We start from the raw sequence: 26,350 nt of genomic DNA, 5'->3' as shown, positions 1-26,350 counted from the left end.
TCTATTCTACTAACCATGTACTGCACTTTCTTTGCACTTGCCACCACCTGGCCCTATTATTTATCTTGTATTCTACTAACCATGTACAACACTTTTCCCCCCTCGCCCCTTCCCCTTGCACTTTTCCCAATCCCCTTACCCTTGCACTTGCGCAATCTGAATGACACCTGGCCTAGTAGGATCGCTGTCTGTCTCCCCTTGTTCCCCCCCCCCGCCTCATCGCGCCTTGAAACACTTGTGTATAGGCGCGTTACAAATGCCATATCATATCATAACAGACAAAACATCACAGGCTATGATTAAAACTAAGCAGCATCATTACACTCGAGGAAATAATGTGAATCGCCTATAAGCTTAAGACCACCAGGGCCAAACATGATAAAGCGTCCCTGATAAATGTTATGTTAAGCTTCATTGCATTTGTAAGTACTTAACTGCCACTGCTACGGGCTTGAAGCACTGGGGCAGTCTGGGCCTACATTGTATTGCACAATCAAACAGAACATTACCTATTAGGGTGAGGAGTGCAAAAGAGATTGACACATTCAATCAATCTAGTAATGCTGAATGAAATAATGATGGGACAAAACAAGTCCTAATGATTTCATAAACAATCCTTTACCAGACAAGGAGGAAGATGGAAATCCTGCCACCAACAGAAAATGTTTGATTCAATTTGGCTTGTCAGTGAACGATGAAGATGAGGTAAAGAAACGCTAAGCAGTCTTTTGTCTCTTCCTGGTATGAGAGCTTGAAGAGCTGTCCTCCAATGAAATAAATAACATATTCAGATTAAAGTGTGCTCGCTTGTATCTTTCGGAAACCCTGGTAACCTTGATATGAGATACTTCTGGTTGCCTTCTCAGAGACGCCTATGCCAGTTTTGAGGCCTGCTTCATAATAGCATTCAGGACTTGGCTGAAAGGTTGTTCGTCTTTTCTTTCATCAGTGCTTAATTTGATGTCCGATAATATATTGAAACTCAATCAATGGGAGGCTTTTTTCTTTCTCTTGGGATGAGCTTGGTGCACTTCAATCAGGTACCAAATTGCATATCCAGAAGGAGCACACGTAACCTGGCAAAGGTGTCAACATGTTCCCCCGAGGCCAACATCTAGTCGACCAATGGATCTTTGTATCTATAGTCTCCACTAGGAATTGCTCTTGTTGTCAGGGGAGCAATCCCTAGCAAATTTTGATATATCTCCACATAACAGTATATTACACATAGCAAGAATGGCAGAAACAGTAGCCTGCCTCAAGTAAAGCAAATTGATGAGGTAAGACTCTTCTACCAATTGCATAAAGCACTTTTTACATGCGAGTAAGGAAGGATAAGAATAAGGTGGCTGAATAAGGTAACGCAACCTTTTCATTCACTGGAAGTCTGGAGCATGGGGTCCACTGTTTGTTCCAGGGGTTAGCAATGAAGTGTTTTCTATATATTGTCTTTGTCTCATGTAGCATGTGAGGCTTAAGTGCAATTACAGCTTTTCTGCTTTACCAAACAACACTTCTACTAGAAGAAAAATTTTTGTATTGTAATATTAAATTTGTAAAACACTATACACCTATGCTCGTGGCTCTGTTATGTGGAGGTTCAATAATACCATGATAACTGGAAGAACCCGTTATTGACATATTACTCATCCCTACCATCACCCGTAGTGGATCCTCTGATACTAGAGTATGGCTCACAGGTGGAGTAGGAGAAGTAAGCCAGAGGCAGTTGTGCCAGCTGAGGGTCAGTAGTTCCATAATGATGTACTTAAGAAAAGGAACTCATAGCAGGAGCCATAACAAAGTGATGAAAAATAGTAAACATAGTGTTCTCTAGAGGATATTGTGGATTCCTGGTATCGGAAGAAGGAATTGGACCAATGGGGGGATAGCTGGTTCAGGCAACAGAGCTGCTATTAAGGAATATGATTTGTATGAATCGGATGCTGTACGTCGAGTGTGGTGTAATCTTGACAACATTCTTAAGCAGGCTGGTGCAATCCTCTCCACTTTGGGGTCTAAACCTGCTTTTTTGTAGTCGAGAACATTTGGCACACGAACTCCCCTGCTTCAGAAAGATGTCTACCTTCCTCACTACCATTGGTGAGAGCTGAGTAGAACACTGAAATTGGCTGCTCTTGCCCCAGGTTATGTGGATTGAGATATTGGCTAATTCTATCTGATAATTCTGTCCTTTTCTTACTTATGTTGGGGTCTGAAGATCTTCTCTGCCATTGTCCCCTTCACAAATACATGAAAGACCTTTGTTGTGTTGGTTAGCCTTGTGCACTGGAGAGCAAGCTGGAACAAGCCGGAAAAAGCAAGTGGCAGCTGGGGAAGACACACTTCTGGTGGTTCTCTGTGGGGCCTGTTCAACTTCAGGGGTCTGGAACTCACTGATGGGATTAGGAGTGTAAATTATAAACTCTGAAATCCATTCTAGTGCAATTAAGCAGTTCAGGGTTTTACAGCCCAGCAAAATGCAATACTCCCCTGAGGCCTTTTGCCCTATGGAAATGATTCAATAAACTCAAATTCGCCAGCTGGGAGTTGGAACTGGAGAGATGACTTCTTATAGTTGAAGAAATGGATCTCTCTCTCTGCATTGCTTGCGTCTTGCAGGGAATTTAAGATCAGGGTGTCTACACCATGTTCTTCCGAGGAGAAGGAGATGAAAACTCCAGATTAAACTCACAGATGTTTTTGTTTTTTACCCATTGGTCCAAAATGGAATTTTCCCATCCCCGCTCAAACCAAAAAAGACAAGCTGTCAGGTGTGAAAGTTGGGACTTGAACTTCAGAACTTGTAGTATAAGGAGGAACTGATCTTGTTGCTCGGACTTGTCCAATAGCTTGCACTGGAATCTTTGTGATGCCTAAAGGAGGCAGTGGGAGCTTCAGTTTGGACCTTCCCTTCCATGAACACCTAAATATTGTACCAGACATAGGGCACGGCAGATGTGCATGACGGCTCAACAGTAGGTAGAACTACCCCACCCTGAGGGGAATCCACACCCTCAGATATGATAAAAGAAAGAAAGAAACCAATAAACACAAGTAAGGTATGCACAAACACAGCAAACACAGGGGAAATTAAAATCAAGGCAAGACAATAAAGATTCAGGAACAGCAGGGGCAGCAAACGCATAAAGGACAAGTACCAAAGTATGTCAATACAAGGGCCTCTACTGACATGGTAAATGTCTGTGTTGATACTGAACTGTGCACGACTCTAAGAGAGTCAGGAATCAAGAGATAAAAGCATTAATCAAAGTCCTATATCCACTGACATGGAAGTCATCAGTTGCTGAGATATGTTACACAGGAAGAGGAGGGCCTTATATGGGACTGAGAGAGCATGCCTGTAAAGCAGTGGCATCTCCCAAACAAGAATATCACAGCTGAGCACCTGCAGAAGTTCCCACACAACCTGTCCTTGTCTGCTTGAATCCTCCTACCCTGCACTCACGAGAGGTTGCTGCTCTGTGGCCCTGTGTCTGGCTGACCCCATTTTGGATCCGCAAGGGGTGGGGAGCCACGACAATCCCCCCCCCCTTGACCTCACTCTATGGAACACTTTGAGAAACATAGGGGCACAACAATCTGCCTGTTCCACCCGAGATCTGTCTTCTGAGCCATACCTGCTAGGGTGGACGTTCACATCAGAAACTGGGAGTTTTGAAAGTATGTACTACTCCTCTACTTACATGACTACTGGTCAGAAACCTCTTAAGAATCTAAGTTTCATGGAGGGTTCCTTCAGAGTTTTCATCAAAGAGATATGAAACACAAGGTATATGTGGATATTAGGGCGGTGAGCTGCAACAGGGTTGATGATTCTTTTGATGATGTAGGGTCTTAGTGTGAACCAATGTTTTAATTCAGGGATAAGGAGTGACCATATATTTTCATCTTTCTTGTAGTTGGCAACAGACTGTCAATGTCCTCGGCTGTCAGATTAGCCATGTTTTGTGCTTTTGCTAAATGTAGTACAGTATCGTGGTGTCCTTTTAAGATGTGACAGACAAACCCTTGGTCTCCAGTACCCAGGTATGTGAAATAAGAATGTGGGGCTTTTGGGGGCTGGGGGAGCATAGGAATCATAAAATGCTATTTATTCTGGTAGGCAAGTGCATGCTATTGTTGTATGTGAACACCAAAAGAGGAGGCAAATGATACCAATCAGTCATCATGAAACATCTAAGGTATTGCTTGATGGAATTATTTTTCCTTTAAGACTGTCTTGCGGTTTTAGGTAGAAGAATAACAAAGAGTGGCCCTAATGAGTTGAGTTCCTTTCAAAAAGCCACCATTAACTAGGTTTCTCTGTCCGTAATGATACTATCCACAAGCTCATGTACTCGGAAGATATGTGGCATGAAACCCTCAGCCAAGGTGGGGACACTTTAAAAGGTTTTCAGGGCAAGGACGTGGCAGATAATGTGAAGTGGTACAGGGGTGTGTGGGGCGAATACATCGAGTCAAGAATTTGTAGTTCTGGTGGAAATACATGCTCCTTCTAATGTTGTGCCCAGCCAGTATGTGTCCCCCCCTTATGCTAGAAAGACCACCGCTTCCACCACAGCATCTGAAACGGTGGAGCACCCATTAGGGGGTACAATTATCGCCATTAGGGAGGGGACACACGAGGTGTTCCCCCTTACATTTGCCCCCAGAAGCTTTACCTCTGGTGGCTGTAATAATTAACGTACCAACTTTGGGGACTGGCCATAGTGAGGATTGTGAGGCTCTGATTAATAAATCAGCTCAATGGGTTAACTCACCCAACCGGGGGGTTTTATAGATCCCCATTTGATTTTAATGGGCCGCAGAGTACCGTGGGTGGGCTCTATAAGGAAATCAGTTGCGGGGCACTGTGTGGTGGTAACCTTTAAGAATATACAAGTTACCAAGTTCCTGATAGAGTCCAATTTAGGCAGGCCTAGTCAAGACCGCAGGGCCTGGTTAGTACCACTACATTTCTTTTACCCCCAGGAAAGTTTAAGAGGAGGAGCACCCACCAGAAGTAGGGTAATGACAATGCAAAAATGCCCTTGGGGCCGAATTGGATCCCACCTCAGCAGCCACCTGGTGGGGGATTCAGGAGGGCGGGAGTGTCCGGACAAAATGGAAGTGCATCTAACTTGGTATTCACCCAGAATCAATATGCCTGCCTGTCCGATATACATGTTGTTGAATGATGTGAACTTCTGGGGGAGGCCCACGAGCAATGCCAGGAGCTGCCACCGGGTGCTGCTGTGGGCACCCCCGTAGTGGGGATTTGGGACGAGGGGGATACGTTGTCCTTACTATCATGGAATGTGGGCAGAATCAAAACCAGACTGGCCCATGCTGAAACACAGATTGCATTGAATGAGGTAGACATTATATTGCTCCAGTAAACATGGTCACAGGAGGATATTAATGTTGATGGTTTTGTCTCATATCAGTTTATGGCTGAGAGAAACAAGCGTGGGAGGAGTTATGGTGGAATGTGTATACTGGTCAAAACCCAACTAGAGAGCACACAGGTGTTCTTGACAACCCTGATGCAATATATAACGGTTGTTAAAATTCTCAGACCGGGTCAGATGGATCTTGTAGTAATACATTTCTATAACAGCCCCCATAAACAGCCTCGGAAACATTGCTTGGGGGGTTTGGCCCTAGTTTTTGAGGAACCTTTCGCTAGACTCAGTGTGGGTAATGCATGTGTAATCCTGGGCGGTAATTTTAATGCAAAACTGGGGACCAGGTTGGAGGATAATCTGTACCATACAACTTAAGATGTCTAAAATGAGAAACCACTTGCACTCCGTGGTTTGCCAGTATAATTAGCAACAATTGTCCATATATACAGTATACCAAAGTCTTCAACCGATTGGTATTCCAGTTTATTGTCTGGTATTAGGTAAGCAAAAACAGCCCCGTACCAACCCTAGGGTTTAATGTAATTTGTGCAGGTGCACCCATCCCACCGTCGTGGTACATAGCAGTCATAGGTTCTGTCCTGTCCGAGTCGCTTGAATTTGTTTCGCCTTTAATTTCCAGATCACATGACTCTGTCATCTGACTGCGTCTCTTCCTGTTTTCATTTTAACCGGCAGAGATTGCTCATTCCGAATGCGGACACCGTACGTGTGGTGCACATTAGACAGCAACCCCAAGATCCTGTCTATAAAGATAATTATCCTTTCGAATTGTAAGTACATAGATTATTACTGTTTCTATAAATACTTGAAATACTCGATCCTAAAGATAGAGTGACTCACCCATCCTTGTGGCTTACTTCTGTCTCTCTTTTCAGTACGCAATTTCGGAATATAAAGAGGCTAAAATAGTCTTTTGAACATCGGTGCCATCTTTTCATGACAAGTGCAGTAGGAGATATTGATAGTCTTTGGGAATACAGTACTAATAAAAGACATTTTTTGCACTATTGAGGTAAAGTTAGTCCACAAATGGATATTGTTGTTCTTAATAAGGCAGATACCGATACTACAACTCTAATCACTGGTCTTACGGTTTGTTCTAGGACCTTCACTACTTCCTATATACTTCATCTTGATACACACCAGAGGTCCCGTTGTCCGATGGTCTCTTCATTGTGGATTTAGAGTGTATTCCTACTCCCTTCTAAACTCTGGGTAAGAATTGACCTTTTTTCACTTCACCATTATGACCTTCCCTTTAAATCCGGAACTTTATGGTTCCCTTTTGATCTGATTCAGCAGTTGAAGTGTATTGACCCGATTAATATTCATGTATTATGCAAGACCACACAGAAAGACATACTAGAGGTAATTCTTTCAATTATTTTGCTTCTAATTTCATGCTTTGGAGTCACACCAGTATTCAATTTTGGTTTACTGATTATGAAGAAAATGATAATGACCCTATATAGTATGAGCTAGGTTGCTTTGCAGCTGGTTTAGAGTGATGATTGATAATGATTTGTTCACCGTAATTATGTGTTTAACATATGTAAAGGTGATTATTAATTGTATGTATATGTGTAATTGCAGATTTCTTTCACTCCTGAAGAAGGGGAGTTTCCCCGAAACGCGTAGAGTTGGAAATCACATCGCAACATAAGAACACTGTGGTTGCTCTTTGTTTCATTTTGTTTTTTACAATGGCCATATGTGAAAATGATTTATATTTATGCAAATTTTAACGTTTAATTAACAAACATTGATGTTTTCAACTTTTGTTCATGTATCTAATATTCAATTACATATCTTTTGAAAATGTAAGCATTGTAGTGACTGATTTTTTCAGCTTTAATGGTGTGCAGGGGACGGGAGTGTCTTTAAATTTAGACACTTTGTTTAGTTCAGGTAAATGCAGCTAAGTCAGCGGTGATGGCTTGCTAGAAGGGGAAGAAGAGGTTTCATTTCGGGGCCATGTATTGCAGGAAAATCGTCATCAAAAGGGTCTACTTTTTCGATAACTTGGGCGTTAGATTCTCTGCAAGTGTTGGTGCCATGATCCATGTATCCAAGCAGGCTTTGAAGTTTAGGCAGGCCCTGGGAGAGGTGTGTAGGGCTATGTCTAGGTTCAAAGCCAAACCGATTGCACCACTCCTGCAGTTATACAAGGGCAAAGCGGCATCAGTGGCAAGATTTGGGATGGAACTGTGGGGTGACTTAAACATGGTTGCGGTCCAGACCCTGGAAAATCAATGTTTGAAGAATTTGTTGGGGTTGCCCACCTCTGCTGCAAATTTTGGAGTACACATGGAGCTAGGCTGCACACCAATTGAGGATGCAATCTCGTTGCAGCCGGTATTGCACTGGCACAGGTTATGGGGTAATGTCAAAGCCACCTTAACGCATGAACTGATCATTTCTCTACTGGGTGTGAATCCAGGAGATAAGATCCCATGGCTACGTAATATTAAAATACAGTTGAGGGGAATTAATAACATGCATCTGTACCCTCCAAGCAGTACACTCTCTGGGAGAGGGATACATCATTGGACAGTATGTCTATTTGAATCTGTAAGACTAGACAGAGAAGGATCAGAAATTGCAAAACCCAAAAATCATGGTCTGATGACCCTAATGCCCTTGGGCGTACAGCGCTACTTGCTCTGGGCAGAATTCCCTGCAGACCATGTGCTGATATCCAGGGCAAGGTTTAACTGTCTCCATTTTAGGGCCGTGGTGGCAGGATGGTCCAGGGGAGGAGGGGACAGATCCTGTCCAGTATGCGGTGCTCCCTATGAGGACTTAGCTCACCTGAACCTTTTTTGCCCTGTCTATGCTCCGGCTAGAAGGTGGCTTATACGACCTTTATTTCAGGAACAGGGTTTTGCTTAGTACCGGCCGCCATTGATATATATGTTGTGGGTGGACTCTCCACATGTGGGCTGGTCACTACTTTCATTTCTGAAAAAAGCATTGTATCAAAGGAAATGTTTAATGAGTATGGTGCCCTGAAACTAGTCAACAAACACTACTCAATGAATTGTACCAATAATTTGTTTTAGATGTTATTACTTTTTGTGTTTTTTTAATGGACGTTTATTTTATTGTGAATTCATTTTTAGATATTTTTGTACTGTGTAGTTTTTATGGATTGTTCATGCATATCTGAATAAACACGATGATGATGACGATGATGGTTAATACTAGGCTAATCAGTCCACAGTTGGAAAAGGTATCATCTGTTCACCCACACAACTGAGTTCCATGTGGCTCACAATCGAATAGAGCTGAGGCTGTGAGAGGAGAGTTGTAGGCCACCAATGGAGTGACTATAATGTAAATGTGATGACAGGAACAGAAAAGATGTTTTTCAATAGTTTTTTGCGTTAGAACCTGTGTCAGAAAATAATGAGTTGAGGTGACAATTACAGGTGTTGCACTTACAGTAGCAGCCTATGCCACAGGACTAAAGAAAGGACTGGCCTGTTGCAGTGTTACAACAAGGTCCAAGAGTATTCAAAACATTTAATTATGTTTGCAATTTGTCACACATGGCTCGAGAAATAGTCCAAGTCTCATAGCTGGTTCAAGGGTTTTTAGTTGAACTTTCAGGACTCTAGGGCCAGCCCTCTCTCTCTCGTCTAGAAAGCACCAATCTCCTTAGCCCAGGTGTCCATACTCCTCAGGTTAGCATTTACAGAATATTGACCCCCTACTGTCTGGCTTGTGACTTATACTAAACGTGAAGACCGAAAGGTTAAATACCTTATCTGTCTAACCTCTGTCAGGGCCTTCCTAAACTGCCCCAACACTATCCAGTGGTTAGTTATCTAAAAAGGGGGTATTGGATTGAGCCTACAGACATTCTGCCTGATTTGGTCTCCTTCCTGTCACGCCCACATACTCCCTTGCCTCCAATTCTCTCACTTGCTTATGTTCCCCTATTAATACTCTCCTCCCTTCAGCTCCACACTTTTCCTCTTTCTCTACGGCTTGTGTCTTTTTCGACTATCCCTACGATGTCTCTCACTCCATTTAAGCCTTGCCTGAACCCTTTGATGTTACTACGCACTACTCCGTCCTCCACACTACTACTCTCTCATTCTCGCTGCTACTCAACACCACCTTCTAATTAAATACCCTCCCTCCCAGCCACACAAACACATCACATCCACTCTGTACACCCTCTCTCCTGCGCACACTCGCCACCCTTTCACTCACAATGCTATACCAGTAGGACTCGCTAACCAATACCTCACATGCTCCATAAAGTGCCTCCACATTCCACGTCACCGTCCTTCCTCATACTATTCTCTTGGCTTGCCACCTCCTCCTCTGACCTCACCCACACAGTTAGGGCTACCAGACATCCTGGATCTGCAGAGACTGTCTTGGAATTGGGCCCTCTGTCCCCCTGTCCCAAGAGTTTTTTTAATTTAAAAACCCTGTCCCAGTTTTGGGGAAAGAGACGGTGATGCTCCCGGTTTTTAAATTAAATATTAATTGATTTTCAGAATGTTGTCATCTGAGGACAGGCTTCAACCTCCAACTTTCCAGGTAACAGCTGTATGCATTAACTGCTTGTGTCAGAGACAAGCTGAGAAGCAAGTAAATAGCAAGGCATGCACTGTCAAACAGAGCAACAGCTCCTTGGTTATTTACGTGCTTTTATTTAAGTATGGTATAATTGAGATGCTCAGCTTTTCAAACTAAATAGCAATAGCAATCAAGTTCATTCAATCAATGTTATTAATATATCATGCTTGTAAATGATGTGCTTTTATTAACAGTAAAAACCACACAATTTGTATACAGATATTATGGGGTTGGGAGGGGGGAGGCGCAAAGGTTTGGTTAAGCAGCAGAGAGGGGTGAGTCGGTTAGTCCTTCTTTTATGTTGTTGGCTGGCCTTCATTTTTGTCTTGAAAATCTAGTCACCCAAAGCACAATCCACAACTTCCTGCTTTCTGGGGCTCTTTTATTCCTATCCTTTGGTTGGTCTGCTTGCCCTAGACAATCTGGATCTGTTTACCCCACCGGGAGGTGTTCCATACAACAAAGCTTTTATATAGTGCAGTAAGGACTGCCCTCCTTTCTCAGCATTGGCCACCGGTGGAACAACAATGGCGGCATGTATACAAAGTTTAAATTCGGGTTGGGGGCAGAGGGTTCTGGCCTGGTTGCCCCTAAGCTCCTACCCGTCCATTCTCCTTTTCATGGTATTTGTCTCTTGTGGAATAGAGGAGCAGCACCAATCTTTGTACCAGGCGGACTGAGCCTGGTGTGCAGTATGCCCTGTCAGCAGCAGCCATGTTGGAGCTCCGGCTCCTCACTCTGTTATTTGCTTCTCTCCTGCGGTGCCTGTATGCTGCTCGTGCAGGACCCCGAGCCGGTGCAAAGGGCCTCTGGTTCTCTCCCTGCTGGTTCTCTCACTCTCTGGCAGGATTCTGAAATGCTTTCGCGTGGGGCGCTGATAATCTGCTCTCTTGTGGGTGATCTTGTCTTGTGTCTGTGGCGTTTCTGAAAAGAAAAGTAAAGACTTGTCCAGCGCTTGGGTTACGAGGCATGCAGTGATATAATTTGGTACTGCACATAAACAAACTGGCACATGGGGAGAGGACAGGAATTCGGCCCTCCCAGCTGCTACAGCCAACCTCTCTGGTAGAACTGGCTCTGTATAATTCTTTGGTAGGCCTCCCATCCCAGGCCGAGAGGGGCTCCCATCCCCTTTTCACATGGTCAGGGTATTGACCTTGTCACAGAAACAGCTTTATTTTGGCATCATAGTTATACAAGTGTACCAAACATACATTTAAAAAAGAGTACACACCATTGCAAGCCAATACAAAAAAATACATCATCATAGTTCGGTGGCCAGCACATTTCCGAATGCTGATTCTATCTAGAAGCACAGAAGATCCAATAATTTTAAACCATAGCATATGGCAATTTAATTACCATCAGGACACCACAAATTTAGGAGCGAACAAGAATATTCCACAACTACAGTACCAATATGCATCAAACAATAAAAGTGCCTTTCTCTGGGGCACAATGTTTTAACTATTCTGAAAGGTACGAATTTGGTAAGATACATTTTAATTCCATCCCAATTACCATCATATCAATGTCTACAGTGCCAGTGCATTGGTACTAAAAATATTGCACAGAAGCCCCACACCTTGGAGTGAAGAGTATACCCAAGGCATCCTGGAAGGAAGGGAATGTTCTAGGATATAAAGTGCAAATGCAAAAAGAAGCAGCTGTACTCAATTTCTCTTTTAGTCAAATCTTCAAAGTACTGTAAATAATGGCAACATACAAAGGTGTGGAGTAAAATAGCTCTTTAGATTGACATTAATATCAAAAGGTGCCCGTGCATGACTGAAGTTACAAATATTGCACTTAGATTCCACTGAAGTGGATACCAAAAACACGAAAGACACAATTCTAAGTTCTGGAATGTGCACATGCTCTTCTCGAGGCACTGGTACAATAGTCCATCACTGTGTGTACCTCTACCTAGTCATTTGATGCACAACATAGTGCGAGAGCTTGTTGAATTGAGCTCTACAATCATCTTCTAAAGGCTTCTCCCGATGCGCCCAAAATGGCAGGTCGGCCGCTTGCCAGGAACAGGAGTTTTAGATATTTCTTCCTTAAATCTAAAAGCCATGGGTATGTAAGCAAAAAATGGACACTAGTTCCAATCTTATCCACACAAAAGAGACACTTATCAGACTCATTGTTCCACCTGTGGGTTAGGGCTGCCAATGGAAGTATACCCATACGTAGTTTAATGTATAACGTTCTCATGAACTTGGGGCACACTGCATCTAAATATTCCTCATAACACAATGTTTGTTTAACGTACCAGTATCTTGATAGCCTATCAGTACCACCAACTTGTTCCATCATCCCACTTTCTATTTTGGCAAGTTATGCACTTTTGATAACAGACTTCATACTACGGTCAATGGAATCAGGAGCACTCCAGCAATATTTAACATGCCGTGTTGATTGTTTGCTGCTAGTCTGCCCTGTTTCCCTGGGATCTACATTTCCCATCTGTATTGTAGGCTCCAGCCTTCTTAATCGCTGACCAGGCGTGTGAGCACTGGCGGGTGAGGACAGCCAGGTTAGTGTCGGTTTGTGGTGGTTGTGGCTCCCTACCTCTGCTGATTGCCTAACCCACAGGTAAATCAAAAATAAAATATTAAAAACATTTTGATTCTAGTCTTTGCTAAGTTATCATGTCGGCCTGTGCTAATTAATTCTAAATTGAAACGTGATGCTATCTTTACAAAGATACTTGTGTTTGGGACTTACTGAGACTAGTACCAGTAGTACTGGGAAAGACTTTACATCCACTGAAAATAGTATTCAGCCCATCATAAACACACACATACTAGGTACCGGCACCCATGAGGTTGCCCATCCTATCGCATGTTTGGGGTCTGCTAAGACTGATGCAGTAATAGAGATGCCATGTCTGTTTATACCAGGTGCATCCAACGCCACAGACTCTGGCACAGGACTCTATGCAGTGCAAGACCGCGATACAGATAGTTAAACAGGCACCTATTACTTCTCTGAACAACTCCCACATTATCTCCCTTCTTAACACTTGTTCCTTGTGTGCACATGATACTGAAATCTCAGAACATATTTCCCAACATAACCCAGACTTATTTGCTGTGACCGAGACTTGGCTGCATGAGGTTGCCCAAATATCTGTAAATAAGGCTGTCCCTGAGGGTTATAAAATGTTCAGAGCAGACCTTACGCTGAATATTAAAATTAGCCACAGTACCTCTCTTACTTTCCTCCTCCTCTATCGTCCTCCTCAGATTACTCCTCTATTGGAAGAACAACTTCTTTCGCTTCTTAACGGCACTATAAAATAAGCGTTAAAGCTCCTGTGATTATTTTGGGAGACTTTAACTTATGGGCTGATGATCCTAATGATTTGAGAGATTTTTCGCTCCTATCTTCTCTCAAAGCAGGGGTTGACTCAACTTGCTGACCAACAAACGCACCAAGGCAGACACAAACTGGACTGGATGTTAGCTCAAAATTTACCAGTCTGTCACCTTCATGTGCAGGACTGTCCCTGGTTGGATCACTCGTTGATCGCCGCAAACATAGGATTACCTTCAGCTCTCCCTAAACTTAGCACTCTGTTCCTCAGGATTTTTCTAACACTCTTGTGTCCAATTTGGGCACTAGTGCACTGATCCCCCCGACTTAGCTATTCATCTGGTCAATGCCCTTCAGGTGTCCATTGATGCCCTTGCCCTGGAAAAAGCTATGATAAAGAAAATAGAAACCCTTTAGAAATCCTGGTTTGATGATACCATTATTGGAGAAAAGTCAAACAAGCCTCAAAATGCGAGCGGTGAAAGAAATCATTGCTCCAGTACCCTGGGTACTTATAAGAAGGCGGTCCATAACTACAAGACACATATTCTTGAAGCAAAGGCTAAGAATTTCAATTCTTGCATCGAGAAAGCGAAATCATCAGGAATTTGAATGTAGCGACTCCATCTTTTCCTCTATGCTCAAAAATGCAAGTTGGTGTCAATCGGTTCAAGATGTATTTCTTGATAAAACTGCCGACCATAGAGCTAAAATAGTTTCCCAATTGGCCCACATTACCCCTAAGGACACTCTTATCTCCACTAACATCCCTCCTCAAAATACTTCACCTGGTGTCAGACCTAAATTTGATGTTCATCAGTGTACTGAGAAAGAAGTGCTGAATATTATTCTAAATCAAAAGTCTACTACATGTACCAGTGATCCATGTCCTACAACCCTTCTTAAGGGTTCTCTTGACATACTCACCCCCTGGACTACCAAACTGGTCAACTTCTCATTTAAAGGACTGGTTCGGTCAAAAAATATTATTGTCCCTATGGGTCGGCCATGTGCTTTTAATCATAATTCGATCGATCGTACAAACATTTCCTATGCACCTTACCTGAGTTTTCTTCTCTTGAACAGAAGCAAAATCAGGCAGCAGGGCGCGGCCATTTTGTGATAATCCTATCACTTGCAACATCGCCCTGGGTGACCTGCGTTTGTGGCACTAAATCATATCCCCCACCCCTGAGCCTGACATCACTAGACGCGTACCGCCCATTTCACAACGCCAAAGCACTTCTCGTGTCAACATTCTCTGCGCCTCAGCTAATGACGTGTCGCCATGGAAATGGCAGGAAGCCTCTTTCCTCGACAAGTATAAACAGAGCGTTTTACAACACACAACAGCAGATTTTCTTTTCCATTCCTCTCGCTATATTTCTTTGAGTATTCTGTGACTCGTTTCTGTGCTCTGGTCAGCTACCTTCGTTGCTTGTAGCCCGTGTGAACAGATACCAGTACGACCGCTATAAATTATTTTCGTTTCTTTGCCACACAATGGCAACAATAATGCCCTACCTGTACGAGCCCGAGTATTCCGAGGAGGAATTACTGGAAAGAGCAAGCTCTGTAGACGATGGGGATTTGGACAACAGTTGGGCGGACGTTTGAACAGATGAAGAGCCTGGGCCTAGTCGCATGGACAGTGTTTCCACCTGGTGTACCTGCAATCAGTGAGCGCTAATGCCAACCGAGGTGGAAAACTGCTGCTGCCGAGAAAACTCTAGATGCTTATCCTACATATCGCAAGGCGATCCACAGCCGCAATGCGTTACCGAGCTGCCAGACTTCACGGCAGTCTGTCTCACACGGTCCGTGTTGAGGATTTTGATGGTGCTTATGCACGAACTTCGCGCAACAGTTCGCCCTCGTAATCCAAGTAACGAGTAAGTGTAGTCTGGTTGTGATGTCAGTTAGGCCACTACTATTTTTTGGTTGTCCCCTATATTCTCGTAACTTCAAGATATCATTGTCATATCCGTTTAGTCTTGCAATTCTCTAGTAATAGTCGCATAAAAGTTGTTCAATATTGTGCAGTGCCTAGTTAGCATTTTTCATGGCAAAAATGCCATTGCATAAAAGAATTGTCATTGACAACTAAGGTTTAATACACTTATCTTGGTCATTTAAAAACAGATTGTATCTTTCTCTTTCATAGGTGGTACCGGCTGGTGGCCTATTGTTCATACACATGGTGGCTTCATGGGAGGCTTGGACACCGCGTTCGACGAGTAATATCCGCCTGTGTCATTGGCGCCATTAGACAAACTTTCCCCAGCGACAGTGGTCAGTACAGGGGATTTTCCCTCACTGAGCTGCAACCAGACCTTTACAATGTCTAGTATTATTGTGCCATCAAAATAAGAAACCAAATAAAACACAACATATTTTTTATCAATGGTTGTTTCAGTTTTTAAGTGAATCAAGTATGTCACCATTCAGCACTGTTCCGGTGCCTTGTCTGCACGCCTCCCGGCCCATCCATCCCACCCCCCACTATCAAAGGCATTCGCACCAGTAGACGTGTGCTGCCATGGGGGCCTGTCAGGGGCGCGAACGGCCAAGGTGCCAAACAACATGTACACTACAAAAGGTATCAAGTGTGTCTCCATTGAGCAGTGTTCCGGTGCCTTGTCTGCACGCCTCCCGGCCCATCCATCCCACCCTCACTATCAAAGGCAGTTCGCACCAGTGGATGTGCGCTGCCATGGGGTGCTGTCAGGGGCGCGAACGGCCAAGGTGACAAACAACATGTACACTTCAAAAGGTATCCTACGCCCAGGGGCCATTGCTCACATGGCCTCTTCAGACCCCGTGTCTCCAGGCAGTCCTACCCTTAAGCAGACCGTGCCCCTGCAATCCACATAAGTGTGTCTCCATTCAGCAGTGTTCCGGTGCCTTGTTTGCATGCCTCCCGGCCCATCCATCCCACCCCCACTATCAAAGGCAGTTCGCACCAGTGGATGTGCGCTGCCATTGGGTGCTGTCGGGGGCGCGAACGGCCAAGGTGCCAAACAATATGTACACTTCAAAAGGTATCCTACGCCCAGGGGCCATTGCTCACATGGCCTCCTCAGACCCTGTGTCTCCAGGCAAGCCTCCCCTGAAGCAGACCGTGCCCCTGCAATCCACATAAGTGTGTCTCCATTCAGCAGTGTTCCGGTGCCTTGTCTGCACGCCTCCCGGCCCATCCATCCCACCCCCCACTATCAAAGGCAGTTTGCACCAGTGGATGGGCACTGCCATGGGGTGCTGTCAGGGGCGCGAACGGCCATGGTGCCAAACAACATGTACACTTCAAAAGGTATCCTACGCTCAGGAGCCATTGCTCACATGGCCTCCTCAGACCCCGTGTCTCCAGGCAGGCCTCCCCTGAAGCAGACCGTGCCCCTGCAATCAACATAAGTGTGTCTCCATTCAGCAGTGTTCTGGTGCCTTGTCTGCACGCCTCCCGGCCCATCCATCCCACCCCCCACTATCAAAGGCAGTTCGCACCAGTGGATGTGCGCTGCCATGGGGTGCTGTCAGGGGCACGAACGGCCAAGGTGCCAAACAACATGTACACTTCAAAAGGTATCCCACGCCCAGGGGCCATTGTTCACATGGCCTCCCCAGACCCTGTGTCTCCAGGCAGGCCTCCCCTGAAGCAGACCGTGCCCCTGCAATCCACATAATACCACGACATATACATGTCATTCATTCACAAACACACCCCTTTTTGTTATTCTTTATAAACCACTGGATATTTACCATGAGAACATCTCTGAGCACAGCAAGTCAACTCGTGAACGTGCTACTCTGTGACCGCTTCGAGTGAACTCATCAGTGTGCTACCTGTGAACATCTCCCTGTTCTCCTGCCACTAATTACTCTGCTTGCTGAATCCAACTGTTTGTTGGTCAAGGTAAGGGCATGTATCCTAATCATATCTCCTTCATTTGTAAATTTATATCTATTCCGAAGTATCTAACTCTGTACTGCTATATTAATTTGTATCATTGCTATTGACTTGAGTGTCTTTTGTTATGTTATCGATATATCAATTTTCACCAGTGTCAATTGGCATCGTATTGCACCCTTCGCAGACCGTGTCTATAGTATAAGAATGTTTCCTTTTCGTGCATGATAGAACATTCAAGGGACGAGTAACATGTTCTGATTTTCAACACATCAATGAATCGTTAGTGAAATTTATCCTATAATACATCCGCACACGCTGCACTGGTTTTGCTGTGGTGCCCAAAAGAAAGCGTGCAATGAACAATGTATGGTCCAATTCATTCTTTCTCACAAGCTTCTGCAAAATATTTTTTTAATAATGTTGACCTTTATTTTGCACAATTTACAACAATGCCTGCATGTTCTATTTTCGGTTGCCCTTCGAAGATCCATGACAAATCCAAAGGCATTACAATGCATGTATTCCCTAAGACTGTTGATCGAATAAGAGAATGGGTCAGACAAGTCTTGGAGGACAAGAGGGGTCATCGATACCGCATCTGCAGCCTGCACTTCTCCCCGGATATGTACGACACATCAAAGTACACAAAGAGGAATCAACTGAGAACAACTCGGAAATTGCTCCCAAATGCTATTCCGACTTTACTCGTGAAAATGCCGCCACAGGTGAGTCACTCTTCCAGATTTAGCTTTACGCCTGTATTTTCGGTGTAAATGCCACTTATAGTACTTTCCATATTTATGTGATTGAATAGCTGTTGAAATAATGACTTTTTTGCTAAACATCAGTCCTTGTTTTGTAGAACCCACATAGAAAAATGATTTATGGGGATGGATAACTATGCTATATTATGCATTTCAATAAGTGTAATTTTCTCGTATTCAGTCTCCTTAATGCCATTTTGTAATGTTGGAATTTCTAAATCGAATAATACTTTCCCTTTACCGCTCCATGACTATCCACCGAATATGAAGGAACAAGATTCAACATCCATGTCTTGCCTGTAGTCATCAACCACTTCGAGCGTGTATCAGGTAATGTTACCTAGCTATTCTGTTCCAGACTGGTTTTATGCATGGAATTCTAGATAATGTGATCATATTTTCACAACGTATCATTACATTACACAATGTTTCTTTACTACTTTACTGTTGATATGTACCTTTGTCGTCTTTCCAAATTGTGTGTCCCGTTTCCAATCTTTTTGACCTTACTAATGCAAGTACTGTGTTTCAGGGAGATGCTGAAGTGTCCACTACAATTCGAACACCCCTCGTAGTAGATCCGGTGTCACAGGCATGGGTCTTCATAGCTCAATAGGACGAGATAATCTGATCATATTTTGATATTGTGTAATTGTTTTAGACAATGTTTCATTCCTACTTTACTATTGATATGTACCTTTGTCGTCTTTCCAAATTGTGTGTCCCGTTTACAATCTTTTCGTCCTTACTAATGCAAGTACTGTGTGCTGCAGCATCCTCTACAATTACATTATCCATTGTGGTTATTCCGGAACCAGACCTTACAGTTGATCTGGACCCAGAGGTATGCGCACTGACAGTACCATCGAATGAAAGAAAGTCGGTCTAATTAGATGTGTAATGCCAAATACTCATTTTAAATGGATACTATTTTTTGTAGGGATGTATACAAGATCCGTATATTGAACCGGAGGAACGTGTATCTGAGTCAGTGCGCCAGTTTGCTGATGTTAGAGTAAAGAAGGTTTCAAAGAAAAGAAATAAAAATAAGGTTAGTTATAAACACTTTCTATTGTTGGCATTAGTTTTGTGCTAAGGCCTTCATTATATTCTTTTTTTAATGTCAATTGTACAACACTGTATGTTGGATTTACACTGAACACCCCTTTTCCTATCTGTCCTGTAGTTGCCCGATGGAGTACAGACTATGCAGACACAAACAGCGATACAAATGACAGATGCTGCTTGCCAAACTGTTTTCACGATGGAGGAACTATTCATTGAGGCGCGTCGTGCTCACACTCGAGATGCCTATTTCCAATGGCCCGAAAATGAATTTAATAAGACCGGCGATTCCAGCAAAGTGTTCTTGGACCATTGCTACAAAGCGCCCGCTCCACCAGAGGAAGGTGAAATTGAATTTATAGATGATAGTTTAACATTATTACATGAGCACTTCACACAATCTACACCCGCCAAAAAAATGCCCCCCAAAAAACAGTCCACATTGATCTTTTCTCCTATCCATCGTCAAGTAACAGATGTTGAAATGACAGAAACTGAAGCATCAAAAATATTGACCGACGAAACAGACAAAGATATCAACTATAGTATGTCCGGTTTGGCTGATATGTTCACAACGGTTCACTCCGAAACCACAGTGTTGCCAGATGACAGTATAATAAAAGAGGCCAAATACATAGTATTTGACAGCAGCTTGATGGAGATTATACAGATGCTGAAATGTGTGCATTCAGTTGGAGGGGAAGTATGTGGAAAGCCATTGGTGACTGTGACTCGTCTAACACAAGGCAGTAACCTCAAAATACATGCCACCTGTGAAAAATCACATAAAGCATTTTCATGGTCCGCTCAACCGATGCTGGGGAAACTGCCAGCTGGCAATCTCCTGTGTGCAGCAGCTTTACTTTTCAGTGGCTCCAGTTTCATGAAGTTATCCAGTTTCTTTCAGTTTGTGGGACTCTCATCCCCTTCATTAGTGATGCTTGGAGAATTGAACAATTGGCTATTCAAAGTACATTCCCCGACAAACGGTTCAGGCTAGCCGGCGATGGACAGTGTGACAGCCCCGGATTTTCTGCCAAGTAATGCACCTACCATCTTCAGGACATGGAAAGTAAGAACATTGTGAGTTTGGTGGTCGTGCAGGTGTCCCAATGTAAATCCCTGGTGGCCATAGAGAAACTTGGTTTTATAAAATCACTGGAAGATCTACAATCGAGGGGAATGCAAATCGACCTCATAGCCACAGACAGACACGTTTCAATAGCCAAGACAATGAGAGAGCAGTATCCAAATATTAAACATCAATTTGATGTATGGCATGTTGCCAAATCAATCAATAAAAAAATCTCGGCTGCAGGGAAAAAAAAGGTTGGGAAGGTAATTTGCAATGGTCCCAGTCTTTCAGCAACCATCTTTGGTGGAGCTCAAAAACATGTGATGGGTCTGTGGAAATTCTACTGGAAAAATAGCGGTCACTAATGCACCACTGTTCCAACGTTCGCCACTGGACAGAAAACCAACATTTCCACCAATGTGAACATGGCCCTTTGAACCCAGAGCAGGCACGGAAGAAGAAGTGGTTGATCCAATCTTCACCTCCACACAAAGCCCTTGAGAAGATTGTGTTTGATAAAATTCTATCAAGAGATCTTAAGGGACTCACAGAATTCTGTCACACAGGAGATTTCCACAATATGTGCCTAAAGTACAGGCCAAAGAGATTGCATTTTGGCATCCAGGGGATGAAATATCGGACTTTACTTGCGGTATTAGCGCATAACGAGAATGTGGGCCGGGAACAATCTAGGACTGCAGGAAATTTAGGGATGCTTTGCTACACTATGGCCTTTACTAAAAGAAGCAAAAAATGGGTTGTCAAACCAGTATATGAGAAAATGGAATTTGATTTTGTGAAAGATCTTATTGTTAATGTCGTTGAGATGCATACTCATGGAATCGCGGACAAATCTGTTCAGAGCACACATACATTGCCACAAAACATTGTCAGCGTGCCATGTCCACCCAAAGCAGAGCTTGTTAAATCATTCAAATCCCTGTTGAAATGATTACCGTCTGTTTTTATTTTTGCAAAAAATGTATCTATAAACTGTACAAATAAAGTATGCATTTTGTCTTTTGAAATCTATCCTCTCAGTCCTCTTAAAAATATATTACAATTATTACGATTGCTTTCACATTTCACAGTTTAGTTGAGATACTGTGGGTCCTTCATTTTTGGTGTTAATGACCAATGGGTAACAGTGTGTAAGAATATTTGGGTTTTGGCAGTTGACTTGCAATAATGTTACGCAAAAAGCTGAATAACTGCTGGACCTACAAAAGGGATTTGACCTAGGCCACAAAACATTCTAGGCACGCAAGAAGTACTGCCTGTGAAAACATGCCATGAGGGAAGGAGGCCATGAGATAAGTAGAGGTGGCCCTATTATTAGACACATTTTGACTCAGTTTTTCTGTTACACCGACTATATTTTGGGAATAGGGGGCATTCTGTCATTGGTAAATTTTACCTACAGCTGAGCAGCGCCAAGAACAACGAGCAGTGATAGCCCCCAATTTTCTGTGCCCGTGCTTCAAAATGAATGTTCTCATGAATGCGTTGACATGGGATGTTGCAAAGTAAGAATGTATGTTTATTTTGAGTGAAGGTCACCAGCTTTGAATTTTTGCTTGGGAGCTGGGAGGCCCACGCGTCCCGCACACAGTATAAGGTTCAATTGTTTTTTGAACTTGAGAGGAAGGGACCATTCCGAAAGGGATTGAATTGAAGGGGGGGTGTAGTAACGTATGATATGGTAAGGTTGCCCATTCCAAAACTGCACCTAGTTACATATATGTTCAGTTTATGAGAAAAAAGTTGACACGAACTGTGGAGTCTGCATTACGGTCTGCATTACGCCTAGAGAATGGAAATTCCGAATATAATGTAAGTTTCTCTTTAGACGATTTCATACCAGAACTAATCGAAATACGAATAGCTGACGTTACTGCTGGGTGACATTGTACTTGTTCGTTCTGTTTGGCATATTGCAATGAAGTGCTAGTACAACCTTTGTGTGCAGGGCTATCTACCCTGCACATGGCCAGGCCAGCATCGAGATGCATGTAGGCCACCACTCGTTTCTCCCTGGCTCTACGCTAATAAATCATTAGATTGTTTTTGCACCTCGAAATCTTGCCCCAGTTTACGCATTACGTTTAGAGCTCAACATTCTCATTTGCGCTATCCTCGGAAGCAAATAGCAGAGTACTTTGATATTCCACATTGTATTCTCTCAGTTCACATTGTGTCACCTCTGCGCTAATAAAGAAAATGATTAATTGTAATAAAGATCCGCTACTGAGACACTTTTTCGATTTTTATCTTTTGCAAACAGGAACATCGTGCCATTCTGCGATTGTCATCTATTCCAGACCCCGACCGATGGCTTCTTCAACCGCCAGCTGCAGCTACATGTCAATCACTGGATCTACTTGACCGTATTTTGGGACGACAGACAAGGTCCAATCTGTCCGTACGCGGTCGGCGATTAGGAGCAACATAACAACCTTTACTGTGGTCTAGTGCCAAGTTGAAGCACCAGCCTTGCAATTCACCGTACGACCAAAGTGCTTTGTTTACCCAAAACGAACACCCTGTGTACCCAAAAGGAACAGCGCGTGACTCACGATAAACATTTGCGGATTTATGAAACGAGAGCAAAGAAAAAAGTTCCATTTTAATTGATTTGGTCACACGCCGAATGTTATCGAAACATTTAATGTGAAATAAATGTACTTTACCAATTGTACAGTCTTGTTGTTTCCTTTTAAAGTACAGTTTCATATTCCTAATTGTTACGTGCCGCGCTGTGAGACGATGTGTGTTGTTTTCCGGGTTCCGCGTCTAGTCGCGTAGGTGACGACTGGGCACCTTTAGCCAAGCTGCCCAGCAACATCACAGAGAGAGGTGGAGAATATAAATGATTTGGTGATGTCAGGCTCAGGGGCGGGGGATATGATTTAGTGCCGCAAACGCAGGTCACCGAGGGCGATGCGGCAAGTGATAAGATTATCACAAGATGGCCGCGCCCTGCTGCCTGATTTTGCTTGTGTTCATGAGACGAAAACTCGGGTAAGGTGCATATGAAATGTTTGTACGATCGATCGAATTATGGTTAAAAGCACATTGCCGAACCATAGGGACAATAATATTTTATTGTTCCAGCTGTTCTGAAAAAGGCTTGGATGGCGCCACTGTTGAAGAAGACCACACTAGATCCAGCTCTGGCAGGGAATTACCGCCCCCTAACTAATATCCAGATCATTAGTAGAGTAGCCTACTTGCAATTGTAACGTTTTATAGAGGCTAACGAGATCTGGCCTCGCAACTGTCTGGCTTCAGAGCAGAACATGGCACCGAAACAGCGCTGTTGGACCTTAAGTCCAATATCTCCAACATTGTTGAAAAGGGTTACCCAATGCTTCTGATGCTGCTCAAGGTCTCTGCAGCGTTTGATCTCATTGATCACCGCCTCCTCCGGGAAAGGATGGTCAGCATTGCTAATTGCTCAGAGAGATCTGCTTTATGGATTTCCCCCTTTATGTGTCCTAGGTCATTGTATTGCTCGCCCAGAGTGCACAGACAGTCATTAATCACCAGCGCAATTGCAGAGCCAATACTTTAAACGCAGGTAGACGACGCAATGACTTACAACCACACGCACGCTTAGAAAATAATGAGCACTTATACGGCTATTTATTCAAAGCTTGGAAGCAACAAGTGATAACACAGAAATAAATCACAGAAAAGACAGAGAATTCCAAAGAAAATACATCACTGTGGGCGTAACTGAATCCCTCATCTCGCCAGAAGCGGCTGGAAGACCCCGATAACAGCCAGGCCGAGAGCACAACAGCCCACAGGTATGCCGGACAAAGGCGTCCCCCTTCCGACTGAGGTCTTTGTACTTGTCCCGTCTGACCGTTGAGGGGTTCCGCATATATGCACTCCTCAAAAAGGGGTGGTAATTTCTCGAACCTTCTGGCAATGCACTTGCGCATTGATGGGTAACCGTTGGTTGCCAGCTGGGTCAACCGACAGTAACCTCAAGGAGCAAAGCGCTTCCCTCTCCTAAGAACAAACGCCACGGAAAACAATCCCAAAGCTCATAACAAGACATAACAAAACCAGCTTTCCCTTGACTGCATACCACGTTTGGAAAGCATGTTTTCTTCAGCAAAGTAAATTCAGCTCTCAGCAAAATAAGTACAGCTTTTGACTGAGGCATGGAGTAAATATCCATTATGGCTCTGAGTGCCCCCAGAATACACTGCGCACCAGCGCCAAGTTTTAGCTCTAGCATAACAATTGCACCCTTGGATATTTATCTTCCATAGCCCAGTGGCAGAGGAGCCGGTCTCTGAAACCGACGCAATATTAAAACTAAGTTGGGAATGCATTGAATACAACAACAAGCTATTATGATAGCTAATATAATGCAGATACAAGCAAAAGCGTAACGCAGTGTACCCCCAATATTAGGAATCCATGAAAATAACCAATCCCACCAATTCCCAGTATGATCTTGGGACACTTGAGAAATGAGATCCCTCAAACCTCAAATATGACTTTCAGTGGATCGTGGATGGTCACTTAGATTGAAACAACACATACCTTCAACTGCGTTACAACCTAAATTATGCTTTAGTAATAGATAATTAACAGCAGCCCTGTTTTGCAAAGTTGCTTTCCTAATAACTTTGCTATCAAGGAGTAACTCTTCTAATGCTTGAGAAGTATGATTGAGTCCTTTGACTACTAAACATGCTAATTTGATCAAAGATTTGTAACCCCCAGCAACTAAACCCCAAACTCCCACTAATGAAAGGGTTAATGCTAGAACCTCAGCTTCTGATAGCAAATGCACATGTGAATCACAATCGGGGGATAGACCCACAGACTCAAAAGTTGACCTTTTGCCTCAAGATATCGCTGGGTGTAAAGGGAACATCATTAGTCCTAATCGAGTTAAGGCACATGGACCTCTGGAAATGTTAGCTGGAATATAAGTTTATGTGATGTTGCTACATGAAAAGAGCCATCCTGTTGGAAGTTTCACATGATTCAGATGGCTGGCAGCTATCACTGTATGATTACAAGACATAGTGTTATTCACACTGGTACATGTGCGTGGAATTCGTGAACTGTCATGATGCATACCCCCGGGCATCCAGACCACATCCATCAGCCCCGGGAGCAGGCATCATGTTGCCTTGAGAAAACCCAGCAACCCCTGCTAGGGGCTGTCTGGGTTCAGTCCTGGCGCCATACATATGGGACATCAGTCCTGGCGCCATAGGAGCCAGGCTCATAGGTGCACACTTACCTGATGCAGACCATGCTGCAAGAAGATCCAAGCCCATGTGAGGCCTGGAAGGGACTACTTTACCTTAGGGACTATTTTGTTACTCGGGTGTGGTCGGGGAGGAATACCTACCTGGGACTACTTTGGAGGCTATTTTAACCACGCACGAAGAGCAGCACACGCTTCACGTTATTCTGCATCCAGCAGCGTAACGCTCACCGTGCCAGCAGCAGCATCCAGCCTTCTGCCACGCCCGCCTCGAACCTGGAGGACCTAGAAAGAAGGAAAGAAGCAAAGGTTAGAACAAGAGTATTATCTGATTTATTACCTGATTCCGGATTCATCGCATCTTCAAACCAGACGAAAGACTTTGTTTTAAACGCGTCGCATAGCCAGCAGCAGCGCTGTGCCAAACTCACCGTTCCACGCAGCATTTCTTTGATCCGGCGCTGTCTCCATCTTTACATCGCCGAATCCCGGCACCTAAGGGGGACAAGAAACAACAAGGTGAGCAGAGAGAACAGACAGAGACAATCTCTTTATCCGCCATATGCTTACCTGATTTTACAGCCGGAGGTATAATTCATCAGCACGCCACATCTTCTTATGCCGCACCTGTAAGATAAGGAGAAAGCAGCAACCCTTGGCATTATTTACCGGACAGTGTTGGGTAACACAGACTTTTACCGGAGCGCTTTCAGCTTTCAATCTTCTTATTGGGTCAAAGCTGCAAGATAAAAGAGGAATTGGGCAGGAGTGAATTCCAGACATTTTGAACTCTTACGAACTATATTCTTACGGCTCTTCACCAGGATCTTTTAGAGTCAGGATTCGTCTACAACTCTTCCAATATCTTCAAGCCAGTGAAGTAACTGGTCATCAACGCGCCCCTGCGTGCTTCGCTGGATGGAGGGCTCATCCTTCAAGAATTTA

At 43.8% G+C, this 26,350-nt stretch overlaps 1 protein-coding gene across 2 annotated transcripts in view; it reads right to left on the bottom strand.

Annotated features, from left to right (window-relative positions):
- The window catches only part of GDF11 (growth differentiation factor 11), an 853,308-nt gene that overhangs the window by 48,159 nt on the left and 778,799 nt on the right, over nt 1-26,350 (bottom strand). The window contains exon 3 of one of the 2 annotated variants that reach the window (XM_069653802.1): nt 10,204-10,952. The exons of the other annotated variant lie outside the window; for it this stretch is intronic. Coding sequence (XP_069509903.1) covers nt 10,770-10,952 — 183 coding nt within the window. The 3' untranslated portion in view covers nt 10,204-10,769. Of the gene's footprint in view, nt 1-10,203; nt 10,953-26,350 lie in introns of those variants that run through there. 2 annotated transcript variants of the gene reach the window in all.

This window comes from Ambystoma mexicanum, chromosome 3q (assembly GCF_040938575.1).
Source record: "Ambystoma mexicanum isolate Mex_15411 chromosome 3q, UKY_AmexF1_1, whole genome shotgun sequence".
Lineage (NCBI taxonomy): Eukaryota > Metazoa > Chordata > Amphibia > Caudata > Ambystomatidae > Ambystoma > Ambystoma mexicanum.
This window is presented reverse-complemented; position numbering and strand designations above follow the sequence as displayed.